The 21490-nt window shown below is 43.7% G+C and overlaps 1 protein-coding gene across 2 annotated transcripts in view; it reads right to left on the bottom strand.

Annotated features, from left to right (window-relative positions):
* Window positions 1–21490, bottom strand: part of PDE4DIP (phosphodiesterase 4D interacting protein) — a 1776665-nt gene that overhangs the window by 1636043 nt on the left and 119132 nt on the right. For both annotated transcript variants that reach the window (XM_069737152.1, XM_069737153.1), the window contains exon 2: window positions 4154–4230. In XM_069737152.1, the coding sequence (XP_069593253.1) occupies window positions 4154–4230 (77 nt within the window). The remainder of the gene's footprint in view (window positions 1–4153; window positions 4231–21490) is intronic.

Genomic DNA, 21490 nt, shown 5'->3' with positions numbered 1-21490 from the left:
AGTCACTCATAACCAACTGAGTTTGATAACAAAATTTCATAATCAATGGGGTGACGTTTGTCATATATTGAATGAGAACTGGGACATTTTGTTAAGTGACTCAAGACTTAAAACTATTATTCCTGAGAGGCCAAGGGTGATAGCGAGGAGGGCCAGGAACTTGAAAGATTGCTTGTCTAGGAGTTATTTTAAGCGTGCCACGGTAAAAACATGCACAGGGAATAAGATCATTGGTTCCTTTCCTTGTGGAAGTTGCTCTGTATGCCCCATGATGTTGGGGGAGGTGGGCATCAGGATACCTTTCCAGATTAAGTCGAGGTCTTTCTTTAACTGTCGAACACGTAATGTGGTATATGCCCTGATTTGTGGATGTAATAAGATATACGTGGGCCAAACGACACAAGAGTTGCGGCGCCGTGTTCAGCAACATGTTTCAAATATTACTATGGCCAGAGTTGATAGGGAGAAGGGCAAACAACTGACTTCTGTAGCTGTCCATTTTTTGGAAAAGCACCAAGGTAACCCCAGAACACTCCGAGTGATGGGCCTGGAGGGTGTCACCCCCAGTATCGGGGGGGAGAGGGGGAAAGGCAGAGTAGTGGATGAATTACTAAGAAAAGAGTCTCGTTGGATTTTTGATCTCAAGAGTTTAACACCAGTCGGATTAAATGAGGAATTACTGTATACTGGATTCTATAAAAGACTATAAGAAGGTGTCCCTACTGCTTTTAGTCGGTGACTTGAATATGGTCATTTATGGATACTAGTGGGGAATGGAGATACTGGGGTACGAAACATATTTTCTTTTCCCCTTTCCCCCTTTTTCCTTCTGTTCCTAGTACTCTAAATCGTTTATGCATAGGAGTGGTGAAGGTGTAACACTGAAAATAAATGATGTAAACCAGGAAGATGGGGTCGGGATCATTACTTTTGTTCATTTTGAACTTTGGTCAAGCCACCTATCTGAGGGCATTCCCTTCACACTTGTTCGTATAGACTTTTTAATATCTATGTGGAGTGGCTAGCATGACACACTATTTCTATGAACTGGAGTGCACCATGTTTGTCTTTGGTTCGTGATTAGGTCATGTCAAGTATGCCGTCTGTTAGGCAGGAGCGGTGATGTTTCCCCGCTTTTGGATTACAGCATGGTTGTCTAAAGTGTATGTCCTTTACCAAGTGACTATTGGGTTTTTCTGATAGGCAAAAATATTCGTATTTATTTGTTTTGACTACATCTATTTATGGTCTCTTCAGCACTTTAATAGGTATGTACCATTTTTTGTACGTACCCATGGTCCGTCTATTATCTCAAGGGGTCTGACCAGTATTGGTTAGACCTGATGTATTATGTCAGATAATAGTGTCCGATGCCATGCTTGTGGTGTATGCCCATAAGTGTGGCTATCTGGGTTCTATTCTGATACTTGGTGAATTCACCCCTTTTTTTTTTTTTTACACTGTGGTGTGTATTGTTAATGTTAGGTGGACCATGTGTCGACATTTGGACCCGGGTGCCTTCTGGGCAGTCGCGGGAGTTTGTGTTATCTAACTCCTGTGTCTACTGGGGGCAAACTGCTAGGCCAACCAGTTGAACAGTCTCACTCATAGCGCTGTCCCTGATGTTTGTTTATGCCAGCTCATATGAGAAGAGTATTACGCATTAAAGGAAACATTGTACTTTTCATCTTCTTTACTTCTTTTTGTGTGCGCCACTAGTATCCCTACTAATTAGGAGTGGCATTCCTTTCCCTCCTCTGTAATTATATGTAGTTTGAATGTAAGCTGCTGTGTCAGATGTAATAACTAAGTAGGCGCCGTTCGTATTTACTCTATCTCAGTGGTGACCGCGCATGCGCATATGAATTTTTGGGCTGTTATTTGTGCCTCTTCAGGAGGAATTGTCTTATATACCAGAGATACAGCACTATGCTCCATGCTGTCTAATTGATATAAGAACATCTCTGTAGTGGAGGAAACTATTGCGCAATAGTTCGGGCGCTTGTATCTGCGCGAGCGCAGATCAAGCGTTGGGGTCAGTTGCTAAGGCAACGAGACCCAGAGACAGTAACCACTGCGTCACCACACTTCCGGTCTACGACTTCAGGTATCGGCACCGGTAACCGCTGGGAACGCTGACATGCGGCCGCGGCTCCGTCACCTGTGCCCACACCTGGTATGTGTTACTAATCAAAGGTTTATGGTATAAAATAGGGGGGACACACGGAGAATGTATGCTCTGACCCTGAGGAAGACGCTTTGTGCGTCGATACGCGTCGGTCCAGGACACTGATGGGACTTAGGGATACATTATGCCCAGCACAACAGAAAGCCTATAGGCCTATGGGTGAGACACCATGAGGGACTTGTAGCCTGAACTTTTTTACTTAGGAGTATCAAGCTTATTCAAGCGTCTGTGGGCTGCTATAGTTACACCTTACATATTAGTGGTTGTTTATGTCCGATAATTAGTGACTGGCCATTTTGATTCAGCTGATAGGAGATTACACCACATTTATAAAGGTTTTTTTCATATTGCTTAGCCCTGCTGTTTCAGGTTATTCCCGGGCATTAGAGCCTGGTAGGTCTTTTTGGCTGCTATATTTGATCCTGTTGTGCACATTGAGTTATTGTGTGGCTTGTGTATCCATTGGAATTTATGGTTGTTTATTGTAACTGGTACCATTGTTTATTGTTAAGTTGTACGACACATCAGTGTACCTTTTGTGCAATATTGTGTTCTTGTTAAAAATTGTAAGTGTGGACCCGCCACCTCTACCTATGTGGTGGAGGCCTTTTAAATGTTTTTAAAAGTCTGTTGTGTGTTCTCAATGTAATAAACTTATTATTAATTAGTATCTTATTGTGTTGGTGATCCCGCTTTTTTTGCATACCTTTTTCTTTGTTTGTGTGATTATGCGATTTTCTCGCACCTATGCATCCGTATGACATTTGTAGGACATGCGTATGGCTTTACATTTCTCACTGCTTTTCACCATTGAATTAAATTGCTCAATGGGCTGAAATGAGAAAAATGTGTGCGTATTTGTCGCAAGCTAAACGAATGGTCCGTGTGGTGTCCGAGTTTTTCTCGCACCCGTAGGCTTGCAGTGGCAAGTCTTGAACGATATACGTGTACCATCACACCATGCTGCAATTTTACACGCATGTCAAATACGCCTGAGAAAAAATACGGTGTTGTGAGCTGCCCCATAGATTAACTCTCACTATCCCCCACTGTCCAACTACACATATTATCACCATTAATAGCATAAGTCACAATTCACTATTATACATCACAGTTCACATTGCAATTTACATATTCTTCAAGGGGGAACGAGGGCAATACGTCCATCTCCTTACAACTGCACCGCCAGACAAGATCTGTAAAAGCAGCTTGCTGTTCTGACTCATGAATGGGAAGAAGCCAGGAAACCCACATAAATACAGGGAGAACGTGTACACTCCATATACAGTATTTATGTTCTTCATTCGATCACAACCCATGACTTCAGTGGTATCGATGAGCCACTCTTCTTCCGAAAAACAAAGTGAAGTGGCATTTTTATGTATGTTGATTATTTGTAAATGGGCAATTTATATGAAATGTGTGTACTTAAAAGTTAGGAATAAGTCTTTGGCAGCTTTCAAGAAATAGTACAGTACATATAATTAAAGGGAACATGTCACCCCCCTCAGGCATTTGTAACTAAAAGAGCCACCTTGTGCAGCACAAATGCTGCATTCTGAGAAGGTAGCTCTTTTAGTTATGATGCCTGCACACGCTGAAATAAACGTTTAAAAAATGTGCCCCCTCATACCCTGAAATCGTCCCGGGGGTGGGACTTTCCTTCCTAAAAAAAAACTTAATGCGCAGGCGCCCGGGACGATAATGCAGCAAGAGGAGACGGCGCAGGGCGCGCGCACAGGCCCGGAGTGACGGCTGCGGTGCAGCTGATTAGGAAGGAAAGTCCCGCCCCGTGGACGATTTTAGGGTATTAGGGGGCACATTTTATAAACGTTTATTTCAGCGTGTGCAGGAATCATAACTAAAAGAGCCACCTTGTCAGAATGCAGCATTTGTGCTGCACAAGGTGGCTCTTTTAGTTACAAACGCCGGAGGGGGTGACAGGTTCCCTTTAAGCTTGATTACCTGATTTTCTCTAGGAGTTGCTGCTTCTCCAGAAGTTCTTGTTTCAAGCTTTCAACATCCACTTTGAGTTCAATATTCTGAAGAGTAAAACATGGAATAATGGCAATTAATTGAACAATAAATTAGAAAGAAATATAAAAAGCTTCAGAAAATGGTTTCACGCAATTGTAACCAACGTATAATTGTCATGATCCGTTCCGGAGTGGAGTTTAGTCCTGTCTGCTCTTTCTCTGGGTGGATCATGTCAAGGGTTAACTTTGATCTGACCCATTCTAGGCTCAGGTTTGCTATTTAGCTCCCAGGTATCCTGAGGGTGGTGTCAGCTATAGCTCTGTCTTTGGCGTGTGAACCTGACTCTGGAAGCCCTTGGTTTGTCCTACTGTGAACCCTGACTTGTCCTGTGTCTGTTATCTCCCCCTGCCTGCCCTTTCCCAGTGTCTCTTTGTTTGTCTGTATATCTGCTTGACTCCCTGGTTATGATCTCTTGGCTTGGCTCTTTGACTCTGTTTCAGTTTGTCGCTATTGTACCGTATTTTGCCCATCCTGGTTCACTTATCCCTTGCTATGTCCTGACTATTCATTCTGTCTAACTCTGTTTGTACTATTGTGCTGTTTTGTGATCTGACTCGGCATTCCTGACCTCGCCCTCGCCCTCGCCACTGTGTGTGCAGTCTGGCTTCTCTACCAAGCTCCCCCTGGTGGAGGTTGCGCTGTACTGCACTGCAGCTGCATGACAATAATATTGTCTTTCCATTGAGAGGGAAAATAAAAAATGGACAAAGGTTACATTCTAATGATGAGATTTTGATTAGTTTATGATGTTTCAGAAATTCTGCAACATTTCTGCACCAATTTAAATGAGGATACTTTTTTTTAACATGCATTTTTATTGCGTTTTTTGTCTGTCTTGTCATGCATTCAATAAATTGATTTGTTTTTACACTCCCTGTGATTTTGCTTTCGCAAAGCTTTATTAGGTTTACTTAGGTTTGGATTACATGCATTTTTTTTTATGCGTTTCCTCCTGGGAAATGCTCTAAAAATGCATGTGTGTTTTACCTGTGGATTGTCCTCATCTAATGTAAAATCCACACAGAAAACTCAGTATCTGCAAGAGAAATTGGAATGCTGCAGATTTGAAAAATGCCCTACAGCGCTACAAAGAAGCAGAATGGGCATAAGATTTCTAGAAATCTCATTCAGTCTGCTGGAAGTGAAAGACGCTGAGTTTTCGACAAAGTTAAAACATGCACTGTCATAAACACACCAAAAGCTCATCCAGGGAGCGTAGGCTTAGGGTACGTTCACATTTGCGTTGTTGTGTGTTGCGTAGGCGATGCAACGCACAATGCATGCACAACGCATGCATGGTTTTGTGACGCATGCGTCCATTTTTGGCTTGCAACTTTGCTACGTCCTCTGTGCCCTGACACTTGCGCCAAAAAAGACGCATGCGTCACAAAACGCAACACAACGCATGTCCATGCGCCCCCATGTTAAATATAGGGGCGCATGACGTATGCGTCGCCGTGGCTGCGCCCGACGCAACGCTAATGTGGACGTAGCCTTATAACTATGAGTGGATGTGCTGACAAAACATAAGGCACATTTCTTCTTAACTTATCTGAGGAGGTGCTGTTTGGTAGAGCACTATTCAAACGTGGGACTGTGAGTGTATATTTACACATTGTGTAATGGAGGGGAACCATCGCAACTTTTTATGACGCAGTAGGAAAATGATTTCTGCAAAAACCTAAATGAAGTAAAACTGCAGCAAAGATGAACTAGAGATGAGCAAGGATTATAACGCTCAGGTGCTCATTGCGCGAACCAAGCAATTAATTATACTTGCATGCTCATTGGAATAACAAGTATAATGCGAGTTAATGGGAAAGCCGAGCATTTTTCCAGCAGACCCTACAAAGAGGTCTGGGGCAAAGAAAATAAAACTAAATCCGAGATGCGCTCACCAGCATTATCAGAGAATGTTCAACAATATAGTAAAGGATAGCCTGAGTGGCTTCCTTACCTGTTAGCGTTATGATGCGGTTTGATCCGTCTGTTGATCTAGCGGTTGTTAGGTCTGATTAGCTGCAGGGGACTCTGCAGCTCTATGATGGGAAAAGTTCTCCTAAGACCGGGGTCACACTTGCGAGTGTGATGTGAGAAACTCGCAAGAGTCTCTCACATCAATACCCAGCACTGCCGCCAGCACTCGGACCTGAGTGCGCGGCTGCATAGAAATACATGCAGTGCCGGGTACTGATGCGAGAGACTCACGCGAGTTTCTCCACATCACACTCGCAAGTGTGACCCTGGCCTGTTTGTGAGAACCCACACTGGGTTTGTGGAAAGGTTCCAAGCGCCTTCAATGATGGTGCCTAAAATGAACTGTGCTGGTATAGTGCTGTGTGTTCTACCAGCACATGTTCAAACTACTGACCTGCAGGCGTGTGACGTCACTGTGCAGTACGGACTCTCTCTGGGAAGCAGTGTGGTCATTCATCCAACGCTTTTCTGCAGTGGCGACCATCTTCTTCAGGGATTACACCTGCAGTCCATGGCAGTGCTTATATAGGGAAGTGTCTCATCTCAGGAATTGATCTTACATTTTTTATATCTTTATCAAAAAGTGAACAGTTCTATCTGTTCTACCTATTGGTCTCAATGTATTTAATGTGAAAATTACCCTTCTTCCATCTGTTTTATAAAATATCCCACCTCAAATATTTTTCCACGCCTCAAAATGAGCTTCCCACTATGTTTCCATTGCGTGCCATTTTATAATGCTGTGATAGGGTGCGCCCAGTGAGTTTTCTCTTCACATTATAGATATGTTCGTTCAATCTCACTTGCATTTCTCGTTTAGTCCTGCCTACAGATGCTTCTCACAAAATTAGAATATCAAAAAGTTTATTTATTTCAGTTCTTCAATACAAAAAGTGAAACTCCTCAATTATATAGAGTCATTACAAACAGAGTGATCTATTTCAATTGTTTATTTCTGTTAATGTTGATGATCATGGTGTCACGCTATTCTGTCTGTATCTGGCTTTCGGGGTGACTATGCATCTGTTTGCTTTAACCCTTTACTCTTTTTCCCCTAATTTGAGCTGGGATACTGTTGGCTGTTACCTTGATGGAGCCTTCTCAGTTCCCTGCTCTGCTGCGCAGTCGTACATGGGCATTTAGGTATTTGCCCCTCTGCATACCTTCCTCATGTGCGGTCCCTGGTTGCTGCTGTGAAGCTGTCCGCGGGTTGTGAAGTAATTTGCGGCTGGTGCATGACTTTCCACGTGGCTCAGTGCATGCAGTCTCAGCCAGGTGCCCTGAGCCTTAGATCCTGCACTGTGTGTACTGTAATGGTTTCTGTGTGTGCTTAGGGAGTGCGCGGCCACACCTCCCCTGCTTTTATCAGGGTTAGGGTCTGTACTTCAAATGCTGTCTCCAGTAAATTGCTGAGGGGCAGCTCATATATAAAGCTCCCCTGCCCTATGGGCAGTGCCTGAGCTACACTCACAAAGCTCCTGAACTATGCTATGTGTGTTTATGTTCCTGGACCTCTCCTGTCTATGTTTTGGTACCAAAGTCCTTGCCTTGATTCCTGTTTTGTCCTGTTTTGGCGCCTGTCCTGGAGGCGGTAAATCCAGGTCCGAATCCTTGATCCTGTACCTGTCCTGTACCTGAACCTGTCTGAACTGTGTCTGCTGTGATTATGTTCCTAGGATCCCTTTGCATCTGGAGCCTCACTCCCAATGACTTTGAGTCTCTTGAAACTGGTGTTTCTGCTGAGCATCTACTACTCTGTGCTCTGACTACCATGCGGTGTTAACCCTGTCTGGCTCATGTCCATAAAGGCGGTGTCTGCACCATCACGCTTGAGTTCCTTCCTAGGTCCTATGCCCGGAGCCTGACGACCGCAGTCTGGAAGGAACCTGATGACCGCTGTCTGGAGCTTGGAGCCTGATGTCTCTGGTGGTGCCTGTAGGTCATGTCGGATGTCCGGAACCGAACGACTCCTGTCTGATGTCTGCCGGTGACCCTGGGTCCAGATGTCCTGATTTCCTGTCTGTACCCTGATGTCCTGCCTATGTCTTGATGACCTCATGGACCCTGATGTCCTGATATTCTGTCTGTTCCCTGATATAACCTGATTTCCTGGGCTGCCATGCCAGTGTCCCAGCTGATGACCTGGGCTGTCTCGCCAGTGTCCCATATGTCTATCCGGTATTCCTGTGTCCTGAGGTCTTTCCTGAGTCCAGATGTCCTGTTTGTATCCTGATGTTTTGCTTGTACCCTGATGTCCTCGTGTACCCTGATATCCTGCCTGCGTCCTGATGTCCCGCCTATCTGTGCCTCGGTGATCTGTTGGTGCCTTGTGGTCCACTGGGTGGTACCCTTCTGAGGTGTGGAATCGGGAGCTTGACATCGTCATGTTTTGTTTATGTACTGTGTGACTTTACTTTAGTAAACTTTACTTTCTTTACCTGAAGTATCGGTGTAATCAAGTCCTACATGTCTCTTTCCTTGTCCACATGCTCAGCTGCCACAGAACCCCGGTCTCTGCCCTCCCCTAGTTCGGGTAGGCCAGAGTCCCCCTCTGCGGTTTAAAGGGTCCGTATTTCGTCCCCGGGGGACGCACGCCCCACGCCTTCTGAAGTTGGTCGGCTTGGGGGCATCTATGGGCTGGGCCGCTTCTGCGGCCGCAGCGGATCGTGACATATGGCTTACAGACAATGAAAACCCAAGTCATTATCTCAGTAAATTAGAAAAATTAACAAAAAACCTGCAAAGGCTTCCTTTAAAAAGGTCCCTTAGTCTGTTTCAGTAGGGGGAAGACTGCTGACTTGACAGATATCCAGAAGGCAGTCATTGATACGCTCCACAAGGAAAGTAATTTTTGCATTTCATTTGGAAATTAAGGTCCCAGAAGCTGGAGGAAGTGAGGAGAGCACACAATCCAAGCTGCTTGAGGTCTAGTGTGAAGTTTCCGCAATCAATGGGGAAGGTGCAGCTGTGCTGGGGAGAAAATGGCTAGAAGGTTGGAGGAGTGTTTAAACTAGGGAAGGGGGGAGGGTATTCATTTTATAAGAGGGGAAGATAGTGCAGATAGTGACCTGGGCACAAACAAAAAAGTTGGGGGTGGGGTTAGAACAGTTAATAATTTAAGAAAGAATAGCGGTACAGAGAGATACATAAAGGGCATGTATACTAATGCCAGAAGCCTCGCCAACAAAATGGACAAATTAGAATTAATTTTGTTGGAGCATAATTATGGCATGGTGGGGACATCTGAGACATGGCTGGATGAAAGCCATGACTGGGCTGTTAACTTGCAGGGTTATAGTCTGTTCAGAAATGACCGAAAAGATAAGTGAGGGGAGGTGTGTGTCTATATGTAAAATCATCCTTAACCCCTTTCTGCCACTGGACGTACTATTCCGTCTATGTGGGGTGGGCCCTACTTCCCAAGGACGGAATAGTACATCCAGCGCGATCGTGGCTGGGTGTCAGCTGTCTATCGCAGCTGACATCCGGCACTATGTGCCAGGAGTGGTCACGGACCGCCCCTGGCACATTAACCCCCGACACACCGCGATCAAACATGATCGCGGTGTGCCGGCGGTACAGGGAAACATCGCGCAGGGAGGGGGCTCTCTGCGGGCTTCCCTGAGCCCCCCACAGCAACGCGATGTGATCGCGTTGCTGAGAGGGTCTCCCTACCTCCCTCCCTGCAGGGAGGGAAGTGGCTTACCAAGTGCCTGCTCAGAGAAGGCGCTTGGTAAGCCTGCAGCACTGTAAGTCAGATCGGTGATCTGACAGAGTGCTGTGCAAACTGTCAGATCACTGATCTATGATGTCCCCCCTGGGACAAAGTAAAAAACTTAAATAAAAAAATTTCCAAATGTGTAAAAAAAAAAAATTTTTTTTTAAATAAATTCCTAAATAATGAAAAAAATAAAAATATTATTCCCATAAATACATTTCTTTATCTAAATAAAAAAACAAACAAACAATAAAAGTACACATATTTAGTATCGCCGCATCCGTAACGAACCAACCTATAAAACTGTCCCACTAGTTAACCCCTTCAGTAAACACCGTAAGAAAATAAACGAGGCAAAAAACAATGCTTTATTATCATACCGCCGAACAAAAAGTGGAATAACACGCGATCAAAAAGACAGATATAAATAACCATGGTACCGCTGAAAGCGTCATCTTGTCCCGCAAAAAAGGAGCCACAATACAGCATCATCAGCGAAAAAATAAAAAAGTTATAGTCCTCAGAATAAAGCGATGCAAAAATAATTATTTTTTCTATAAAATAGTTTTCATCGTATAAAAGCGCCAAAACATAAAAAAATGATATAAATGAGGTATCGCTGTAATCATACTGACCCGAAGAATAAAACTGCTTTATCAATTTTACCAAACGTGGAATGGTATAAACGCCTCCCCCAAAAGAATTTCATGAATAGTTGGTTTTTGGTCATTCTGCCTCCCAAAAAATGTCACGTGCCCGAAAATGTTACCAATAAAAACGTCAACTCGTCCCGCAAAAAACAAGACCTCACATGACTCTGTGGACCAAAATATGGAAAAATTATAGCTCTCAAAATGTGGTAACGCAAAAAATATTTTTTGCAATAAAAAGCGTCTTTTAGTGGGTGACGGCTGCCAATCATAAAAATCTACTAAAAAACCCGCTATAAAACTAAATCGAACCCCCCTTCATCACCCCCTTAGTTAGGGAAAAATTAAAAAATTTAAAAAATGTATTTATTTCCATTTTCCCATTAGGGTTAGGGCTAGGGTTAGGATTGGGGCTAAGGTTAAGGCTACAGTTAGGGTTGGGGCTAAAGTTAGGGTTGGGGTTAAAGTTAGGGTTAGGGTTTGGATTACATTTACGGTTGGGAATAGGGTTGGGATTAGGGTTAGGGGTGTGTCTGGGTTAGAGCTGTGGTTAGGGTTACCGTTGGGATTAGGGTTAGGATTGTGTTTGGATTAGGGTTCAGCTATAATTGGGGGTTTCCACTGTTTAGGCACATCAGGGGCTCTCCAAACGCGACATGGCGTCCGATCTCAATTCCAGCCAATTCTGCGTTGAAAAAGTAAAACAGTGCTCCTTCCCTTCCGAGCTCTCCTGTGTGCCCAAACAGGAGTTTACCCCAACATATGGGGTATCAGCGTACTCAGGACAAATTGGACAACAACTTTTGGGGTCCAATTTCTCCTGTTCCCCTTTGGAAAATACAAAACTGGGGGCTAAAAAATAATTTTTGTGGGGACAAAAAAGGATTTTTTATTTTCACAGCTCTGTGTTATAAACTGTAGTAAAAAACTTGGGGGTTCAAAGTTCTCACAACACATCTAGATAAGTTCCTTGGGGGGTCTAGTTTCCAATATGGGGTCACTTGTGGGGGGTTTCTACTGTTTAGGTACATTAGGGCCTCTGCAAATGCAATGTGATGCCTGCAGACCATTCCATCTAAGTCTGCATTCCAAATGGCGCTCCTTCCCTTCCGAGCCCTCCCATGCACCCAAACGGTGGTTCCCCCCCACATATCGGGTATCAGCGTACTCAGGACAAATTGGACAATAATATTAAGGGTCCAATTTCTCCTGTTACCCTTGGAAAAATACAAAACTGGGGGCTAAAAAATAATTTTTGTGGGAAAAAATTTTTGTTTTATTTTTACGGCTCTGCATTATAAACTTCTGTGAAGCCCTTGGTGAGTCAAAGTGCTCACCACACATCTAGATAAGTTCCTTAGGGGGTCTATTTTCCAAAATGGTGTCAATTGTGGGGGGTTTCAATGTTTAGGCACATCAGTGGCTCTCCAAACGCAACATGGCGTCCCATCTCAATTCCTGTCAATTTTGCATTGAAAAGTCAAACGGCGCTCCTTCCCTTCCGAGCTCACCCATGCGCCCAAACAGTGGTATACTCCCACATATGGCATATCAGCGTACTCAGAACAAATTGTACAATAACTTTTGCCATCCAATTTCTTCTCTTACCCTTGGAAAAATAAAAAATTGGGGGCGAAAAAATAATTTTTGTGAAAAAAATGATTTTTTATTCTTACGGTTCTGCATTATAAACTTCTGTGAAGCACTTGGTGGGTCAAAGTGCTCATCACACCTCTAGATAAGTTCCTTAGGGGGTCTACGTTCCAAAATGGTGTCACTTGTGGGGGGTTTCAATGTTTAGGCTAGGGTTGAGCGAAACGGATCGTTCATTTTCAAAAGTCGCCGACTTTTGGCACAGTCGGGTTTCATGAAACCCGACCCGATCCCTGTGTGGGGTCGGCCATGCGGTACGCGACTTTCGCACCAAAGTCGTGTTTCAATTACGCTAAAAGCGCCATTTATCAGCCAATGAAGGTGGACGCAGAGTGTGGGCAGCGTGATGACATAGGTCCTGGTCCCCACCATCTTACAGAAGGGCATTGCAGTGATTGGCTTGCTGTCTGTGGCGTCACAGGGGCTATAAAGAGGCGTTCCCGCCGACCGCCATCTTACTGCTGCTGATCTGAGCATAGGGAGAGGTTGCTGCCGCCTCGTCAGAAGCAGGGATAGCGTTAGGCATGGTCCATTAACCCCCAAACCGCCTGTGCTGTAGCGATTTCCACTGTCCAACATCACCTTTTGTTTGCAGGGACAGTGGAAGCTACATTTTTTTTCCTCAGCGCTGTAGCTCATTGGGCTGCCCTAGAAGGCTCCCTGATAGCTGCATTGCTGTGTGTACGCCGCTGTGCAAACCAACTGCTTTTTTCAAAGCACAAATCCTGTTGTTTCTTCCTTTCTGCACAGCTATCTTGTTTGTTTGTCCACACTTTTGATTTAATTTGTGCAGCAGTCCACTCCTTGTTATTGCTGCCAGCCATACCTGGCTGAGATTACTGCAGGGAGATAGTAATTGTAGGACAGTCCCTTTTTTTTTTTTTTAAATTCTCCCTGAAAAAAAATCAATAGTGGGAGATTAATCTTGGCATTTGTGCTTGTGTGCTATTTTGTGTGTGCCATCTCTCTCCAATTGTGGGGCAGAGAAAGCCTAGTGTCTATAATCCTTTTTTTTTTTAATTCTCCCTAAAAAAAAAGTAGTTGGAGATTAATATTGGCATTTCTGCTAGAGTGCCAGTCCTGTGTGTGCCATCTCTCTCCAATTTTGGGGCACAGAAAGCCTAGTGTGTAATACTGTCCCTGATTTCTTGGCAATTCTCCCTAACCAAAAAAAGTAGTGGGAGATTAAGATTGTCATTTCTGCTAGAGTGCCAGTCCTGTGTGTGCCATCTCTCTCCAATTTTGGGGCACAGAAAGCCTAGTGTGTAATACTGGCCCTGATTTCTTGGCAATTCTCCCTAACCAAAAATAAGTAGTGGGAGATTAAGATTGGCATTTCTGCTAGAGTGCCAGTCCTGTGTGTGCCATCTCTCTCCAATTTAGGGGCACAGAAAGCCTTTTTTTTTTATTTTGTTTTTAAATTCTCCCTGAAAAAAAAAAATAAACAGTGGGAGATTAATATTGGCCTTTGTGCTTGTGTGCCGGTCCTGTGTGTGCCATCTCTCTCAAATTGTGGGCCACAGAAAGCCTAGTGTCTGTTTTTGGTTTTTAAATTCTCCCTGAAAAAAATAAATAGTGGGAGATTAATATTGGCCTTTGTGCTTGTGTGCCGGTCCTGTGTGTGCCATCTCTCTCAAATTGTGGGCCACAGAAAGCCTAGTGTCTGTTTTTTTTTTATTTTGGTTTTTAAATTCTCCCTGAAAAAAAATCAATAGTGGGAGATTAATCTTGGCATTTGTGCTTGTGTGCCATTTTGTGTGTGCCATCTCTCTCCAATTGTGGGGCAGAGAAAGCCTAGTGTCTATAATCCTTTTTTTTTTTAATTCTCCCTAAAAAAAAAGTAGTTGGAGATTAATATTGGCATTTCTGCTAGAGTGCCAGTCCTGTGTGTGCCATCTCTCTCCAATTTTGGGGCACAGAAAGCCTAGTGTGTAATACTGTCCCTGATTTCTTGGCAATTCTCCCTAACCAAAAAAAGTAGTGGGAGATTAAGATTGGCATTTCTGCTAGAGTGCCAGTCCTGTGTGTGCCATCTCTCTCCAATTTTGGGGCACAGAAAGCCTAGTGTGTAATACTGGCCCTGATTTCTTGGCAATTCTCCCTAACCAAAAATAAGTAGTGGGAGATTAAGATTGGCATTTCTGCTAGAGTGCCAGTCCTGTGTGTGCCATCTCTCTCCAATTTAGGGGCACAGAAAGCCTTTTTTTTTTGTTTTGTTTTTAAATTCTCCCTGAAAAAAAAAAAAAAACAGTGGGAGATTAATATTGGCCTTTGTGCTTGTGTGCCGGTCCTGTGTGTGCCATCTCTCTCAAATTGTGGGCCACAGAAAGCCTAGTGTCTGTTTTTGGTTTTTAAATTCTCCCTTAAAAAAATAAATAGTGGGAGATTAATATTGGCCTTTGTGCTTGTGTGCCGGTCCTGTGTGTGCCATCTCTCTCAAATTGTGGGCCACAGAAAGCCTAGTGTCTGTTTTTTTTTTATTTTGGTTTTTAAATTCTCCCTGAAAAAAAAAATAAACAGTGGGAGATTAATATTGGCCTTTGTGCTTGTGTGCCGCTCCTGTGTGTGCCATCTCTCTCAAATTGTGGGCCACAGAAAGCCTAGTGTCTGTTTTTTTTTTATTTTGGTTTTTAAATTCTCCCTGAAAAAAAAAAAACTGTGGGAGATTAACCCCTTCATGACCGTGGGATTTTTCGTTTTTCCGTGTTCGTTTTTCGCTCCCCTCCTTCCCAGAGCCATAACTTTTTTATTTTTCCGTCAATTTGGCCATGTGAGGGCTTATTTTTTGCGGGACGAGTTGTACTTTTGAACGACATCATTGGTTTTAGCATGTCGTGTACTAGAAAATGGGAAAAAAATTCCAAGTGCGGTGAAATTGCAAAAAAAGCGCAATCCCACACTGGTTTTTTGTTTGGCTTTTTTGCTAGGTTCACTAAATGCTAAAAATAACCTGACATTATGATTCTCCAGGTCAGTACGAGTTCAGAGACACCTAACATGTCTAGGTTATTTTTTATCTAAGTGGTGAAAAAAAATTCCAAACCTTGCTAAAAAAAAAAATTGCGCCATTTTCCGATACTCGTAGCGTCTCCATTTTTCATGATCTGGGGTCGGTTGAGGGCTTATTTTTTGCGTGCCGAGATGGCATTTTTAATGATAGCATTTCGGTGCAGATACGTTCTTTTGATCCCCGTTATTGCATTTTAATGCAATGTCGCGGCGACCAAAAAAACGTAATTCTGGCGTTTCGAATTTTTTTCCCGCTACGCTGTTTAGCGATCAGGTTAATACTTTTTTTAATTGATAGATCGGGCGATTCTGAGCGTGGCGATACCAAATATGCGTAGATTTGATATTTTTTTAATTGATTTATTTTGATTGGGGCGAAAGGGGGGTGATTTAAACTTGTATATTTTTTTTATTTTTTTCACATTTTTTTAAACTTTTTTTTTAACTTTTGCCATGCTTCAATAGCCTCCATGGGAGGCTAGAAGCAGGCACAACTCGATCGCCTCTGCTACATAGCAGCGATCTGCTGATCGCTGCTATGTAGCAGAAATAGAGGTGTGCTGTGAGCGCCGACCACAGGGTGGCGCTCACAGCCACCGGCGATCAGTAACCATAGAGGTCTCAAGGACCTCTATGGTTACAATATACAAGCATCGCCGACCCCCGATCATGTGACGGGGGTCGGCGATGACGTCATTTCCGGCCACCCGGCCGGAAGCGGTAGTTAAATGCCGCTGTCTGCGTTTGACAGCGGCATTTAACTAGTTAATAGGTGCGGGCAGATCGCGATTCTGCCCGCGCCTATTACGGGCACATGTCAGCTGTTCAAAACAGCTGACATGTCCCGGCCTTGGTGCGGGCTCACCGCGGAGCCCTGCATCAAAGCAGGGGAGCGGACATCGGACGGTATAGTACGTCCGATGTCGGTAAGGGGTTAATATTGGCCTTTGTGCTTGTGTGGCAGTCCTGTGTGTGCCATCTTTCTCAAATTGTGGGCCACAGAAAGCCTAGTGTCTGTTTTTGGTTTTTAAATTCTCCCTTAAAAAAAATAATTAGTGGGAGATTAATATTGGCCTTTGTGCTTGTGTGCCAGTCCTGTGTGTGCCATCTCTCTCAAATTGTGGGCCACAGAAAGCCTAGTGTCTGTTTTTGGTTTTTAAATTCTCCCTTAAAAAAAAAAAAATAGTGGGAGATTAATATTGGTCTTTGTGCTTGTGTGCCGGTCCTGTGTGTGTCATCTCTCTAAAATTGTGGGCCACAGAAAGCCTAGTGTCTGTTTTGTTTTTTTTTTAGTTTGGTTTTTAAATTCTCCCTGAAAAAAAAAAAACAGTGGGAGATTAATATTGGCCTTTGTGCTTGTGTGCCGGTCTTCTGTGTGCCATCTCTCTCAAATTGTGGGCCACAGAAAGCCTAGTGTCTGTTTTTTTTATTTTAGTTTTTAAATTCTCCCTGAAAAAAAAAAATAAACAGTGGGAGATTAATATTGGCCTTTGTGCTTGTGTGACGGTCCTGTGTGTGCCATCTCTCTCAAATCGTGGGACACAGAAAGCCTAGTGTCTGGTTTTTTATTTTTTTTATTTTGGTTTTTAAATTCTCCCTGAAAAAAAAAAAAAAACAGTGGGAGATTAATATTGGCATTTGTGCTTGAGTGACAGTCCTGCGTGTGTGGCATCTCTCTCATTTTGTGCCACAGAAAACCGAGTGTGTAACATTGTGCCTGATTTTCCTTGCAGTCTCACCCAGCTATAATGGGATATCTAAATCCTACAGAAGTTTGAGTTCACCTTGTAAGTTGTTTTACAGTAACAAATACCGGTACTTTGTGGGGCAGAGAAAGCCTAGTGTCTATAATCCTTTTTTTTTTAAATTCTCCCTAAAAAAAAAAGTAGTTGGAGATTAATATTGGCATTTCTGCTAGAGTGCCAGTCCTGTGTGTGCCATCTCTCTCCAATTTTGGGGCACAGAAAGCCTAGTGTGTAATACTGTCCCTGATTTCTTGGCAATTCTCCCTAACCAAAAAAAGTAGTGGGAGATTAAGATTGGCATTTCTGCTAGAGTGCCAGTCCTGTGTGTGCCATCTCTCTCCAATTTTGGGGCACAGAAAGCCTAGTGTGTAATACTGTCCCTGATTTCTTGGCAATTCTCCCTAACCAAAAAAAGTAGTGGGAGATTAAGATTGTCATTTCTGCTAGAGTGCCAGTCCTGTGTGTGCCATCTCTCTCCAATTTTGGGGCACAGAAAGCCTAGTGTGTAATACTGGCCCTGATTTCTTGGCAATTCTCCCTAACCAAAAAAAGTAGTGGGAGATTAAGATTGGCATTTCTGCTAGAGTGCCAGTCCTGTGTGTGCCATCTCTCTCCAATTTAGGGGCACAGAAAGCCTATTTTTTTTGTTTTGTTTTTAAATTCTCCCTGAAAAAAAAAAAAAACAGTGGGAGATTAATATTGGCCTTTGTGCTTGTGTGCCGGTCCTGTGTGTGCCATCTCTCTCAAATTGTGGGCCACAGAAAGCCTAGTGTCTGTTTTTGGTTTTTAAATTCTCCCTTAAAAAAATAAATAGTGGGAGATTAATATTGGCCTTTGTGCTTGTGTGCCGGTCCTGTGTGTGCCATCTCTCTCAAATTGTGGGCCACAGAAAGCCTAGTGTCTGTTTTTTTTTTATTTTGGTTTTTAAATTCTCCCTGAAAAAAAAAATAAACAGTGGGAGATTAATATTGGCCTTTGTGCTTGTGTGCCGCTCCTGTGTGTGCCATCTCTCTCAAATTGTGGGCCACAGAAAGCCTAGTGTCTGTTTTTTTTTTTATTTTGGTTTTTAAATTCTCCCTGAAAAAAAAAAACTGTGGGAGATTAACCCCTTCATGACCGTGGGATTTTTCGTTTTTCCGTGTTCGTTTTTCGCTCCCCTCCTTCCCAGAGCCATAACTTTTTTATTTTTCCGTCAATTTGGCCATGTGAGGGCTTATTTTTTGCGGGACGAGTTGTACTTTTGAACGACATCATTGGTTTTAGCATGTCGTGTACTAGAAAACGTGAAAAAAAATTCCAAACCTTGCTAAAAAAAAAATTGCGCCATTTTCCGATACTCGTAGCGTCTCCATTTTTCATGATCTGGGATCGGTTGAGGGCTTATTTTTTGCGTGCCGAGATGACGTTTTTAATGATAGCATTTCGGTGCAGATACGTTCTTTTGATCGCCCGTTATTGCATTTTAATGCAATGTCGCGGCGACCAAAAAAACGTAATTCTGGCGTTTCGAATTTTTTTCCCGCTACGCTGTTTAGCGATCAGGTTAATACTTTTTTTAATTGATAGATCGGGCGATTCTGAGTGTGGCGATACCAAATATGCGTAGATTTGATATTTTTTTAATTGATTTATTTTGATTGGGGCGAAAGGGGGGTGATTAAAACTTTTATATTTTTTTTATTTTTTTCACATTTTTTTAAACTTTTTTTTTAACTTTTGCCATGCTTCAATAGCCTCCATGGGAGGCTAGAAGCAGGCACAACTCGATCGCCTCTGCTACATAGCAGCGATCTGCTGATCGCTGCTATGTAGCAGAAATAGAGGTGTGCTGTGAGCGCCGACCACAGGGTGGCGCTCACAGCCACCGGCGATCAGTAACCATAGAGGTCTCAAGGACCTCTATGGTTACAATATACAAGCATCGCCGACCCCCGATCATGTGACGGGGGTCGGCGATGACGTCATTTCCGGCCACCCGGCCGGAAGCGGTAGTTAAATGTCGCTGTCTGCGTTTGACAGCGGCATTTAACTAGTTAATAGGTGCGGGCAGATTGCGATTCTGCCCGCGCCTATTACGGGCACATGTCAGCTGTTCAAAACAGCTGACATGTCCCGGCCTTGGTGCGGGCTCACCGCGGAGCCCTGCATCAAAGCAGGGGAGCCGACATCGGACGGTATAGTACGTCCGATGTCGGTAAGGGGTTAATATTGGCCTTTGTGCTTGTGTGGCAGTCCTGTGTGTGCCATCTTTCTCAAATTGTGGGCCACAGAAAGCCTAGTGTCTGTTTTTGGTTTTCAAATTCTCCCTTAAAAAAATAAATAGTGGGAGATTAATATTGGCCTTTGTGCTTGTGTGCCAGTCCTGTGTGTGCCATCTCTCTCAAATTGTGGGCCGCAGAAAGCCTAGTGTCTGTTTTTGGTTTTTAAATTCTCCCTTAAAAAAAAAAAAATAGTGGGAGATTAATATTGGCCTTTGTGCTTGTGTGCCGGTCCTGTGTGTGTCATCTCTCTAAAATTGTGGGCCACAGAAAGCCTAGTGTCTGTTTTGGTTTTTTTTTAGTTTGGTTTTTAAATTCTCCCTGAAAAAAAAAAAAACAGTGGGAGATTAATATTGGCCTTTGTGCTTGTGTGCCGCTCTTCTGTGTGCCATCTCTCTCAAATTGTGGGCCACAGAAAGCCTAGTGTCTGTTTTTTTTTATTTTAGTTTTTAAATTCTCCCTGAAAAAAAAAACAGTGGGAGATTAATATTGGCCTTTGTGCTTGTGTGACGGTCCTGTGTGTGCCATCTCTCTCAAATTGTGGGCCACAGAAAGCCTAGTGTCTGGTTTTTTATGTTTTTTATTTTGGTTTTTAAATTCTCCCTGAAAAAAAAAAAAAACAGTGGGAGATTAATATTGGCCTTTGTGCTTGTGTGCCAGTCCTGTGTGTGCCATCTCTCTCAAATTGTGGGCCACAGAAAGCCTAGTGTCTGTTTTTTTTTTTTTTTTTTTTTTTTAAATTCTCCCTGAAAAAAAAAAATAGTGGGAGATTAATATTGGCATTTGTGCTTGAGTGACAGTCCTGCGTGTGTGGCATCTCTCTCATTTTGTGCCACAGAAAACCGAGTGTGTAACATTGTGCGTGATTTTCCTTGCAGTCTCACCCAGCTATAACGGGATATCTAAATCCTACAGAAGTTTGAGTTCACCTTGTAAGTTGTTTTACAGTAACAAATACCAGTACTTTGTTTACGTTTTTAAAACAATGAGGAAGTCTGGTGGAAGAGGTCGTGGCCGTGGGCGTTCATTGCCAGCTGGTAATGATGGTAGTGATGGTGGAGCATCAGGTGGTCGTGGGAAAAAAAATATAGCACCTAAGTCTCTAGTTGTGGAGCCAAGTTTGTCGTCTGGCTACACAAGGCCTCGAACGCTCCCTTTTCTGGGAGTAGGAAAACTGCTTTTAAAGCCGGAGCAGCAAGAGCAAGTTTTGGCTTTCCTTGCCGACTCAGCCTCTAGCTCTTTTGCCTCCTCTTCTGAAACTGGTAAATGTAAAAGCAGCGCGTCGTTAGTGGATGTTCACGGTCAGGGACAAGTCGCTTCCTTGTCCTCTTCAGCAAAAACAACAACAGAGAAGGATGCGTCAGGCGACACAACGGGTTACTCCATGGAGCTCTTTACACATACCGTTCCTGGGTTAGAAACTGAAACAGTTCACAGGCCATGCCCATTACAAGTTGAATCGGACATGGAATGCACAGATGCACAGCCACAGCCAGATTACTATGCTGTTCCTTTGACTCAGACCACAACATTGCCCTCGCAGTGTACTGATCCAGAATCAGACCCTGATGAGACTATGGTGCCCCGTCACGAACGCTATACCACCGGCTTACACGGTGACACAGATGAAGTTGCACACGAGATAGAAGAGGAGGTCATAGATGACCCAGTTGTTGACCCCGATTGGCAGCCATTGGGGGAACAGGGTGCAGGCGGCAGTAGTTCTGAAGCAGAGGAGGATGGGCCGCAGCAGGCATCAACATCGCAACAGGTTCCATCTGCCGGGCCCGTATCTGGCCCAAAACGTGTGGCAAAGCCAAAACCTGTTGGAGGACAGCGTGGCCATCCGGTTAAAGCTCAGTCTGCAATGCCTGAAAAGGTATCCGATGCTAGAAAGAGTGCAGTCTGGCATTTTTTTTAAACAACATCCAATTGATCAGCGCAAAGTCATCTGTCAAAAATGTTCAACTACCTTAAGCAGAGGTCAGAATCTGAAAAGTCTAAATACAAGTTGCATGCATAGACATTTAACCACCATGCATTTGCAAGCCTGGACTAACTACCAAACGTCCCTTAAGGTTGTAGCACCCTCGGCCAATGAAGCTAGTCAGCAATGCTACATCCCTTCCGTCACTGTAAGGCCACCATTTTCCGCACCACCTGCAGTATCTGTGCAGGTTTCGTTGCCAGGCGAAAGCAGTCAGGGTCAGGGAATCACCAGTTTTGTAGTTGGAAACACTGCATGTAGGGCACCA

The sequence above is a fragment of the Ranitomeya imitator genome, chromosome 8 (assembly GCF_032444005.1).
Source record: "Ranitomeya imitator isolate aRanImi1 chromosome 8, aRanImi1.pri, whole genome shotgun sequence".
Taxonomy (NCBI): domain Eukaryota; kingdom Metazoa; phylum Chordata; class Amphibia; order Anura; family Dendrobatidae; genus Ranitomeya; species Ranitomeya imitator.
Note: the sequence above shows the minus strand (reverse complement) of the source record. Positions and strands in the feature narration are given on the sequence as shown.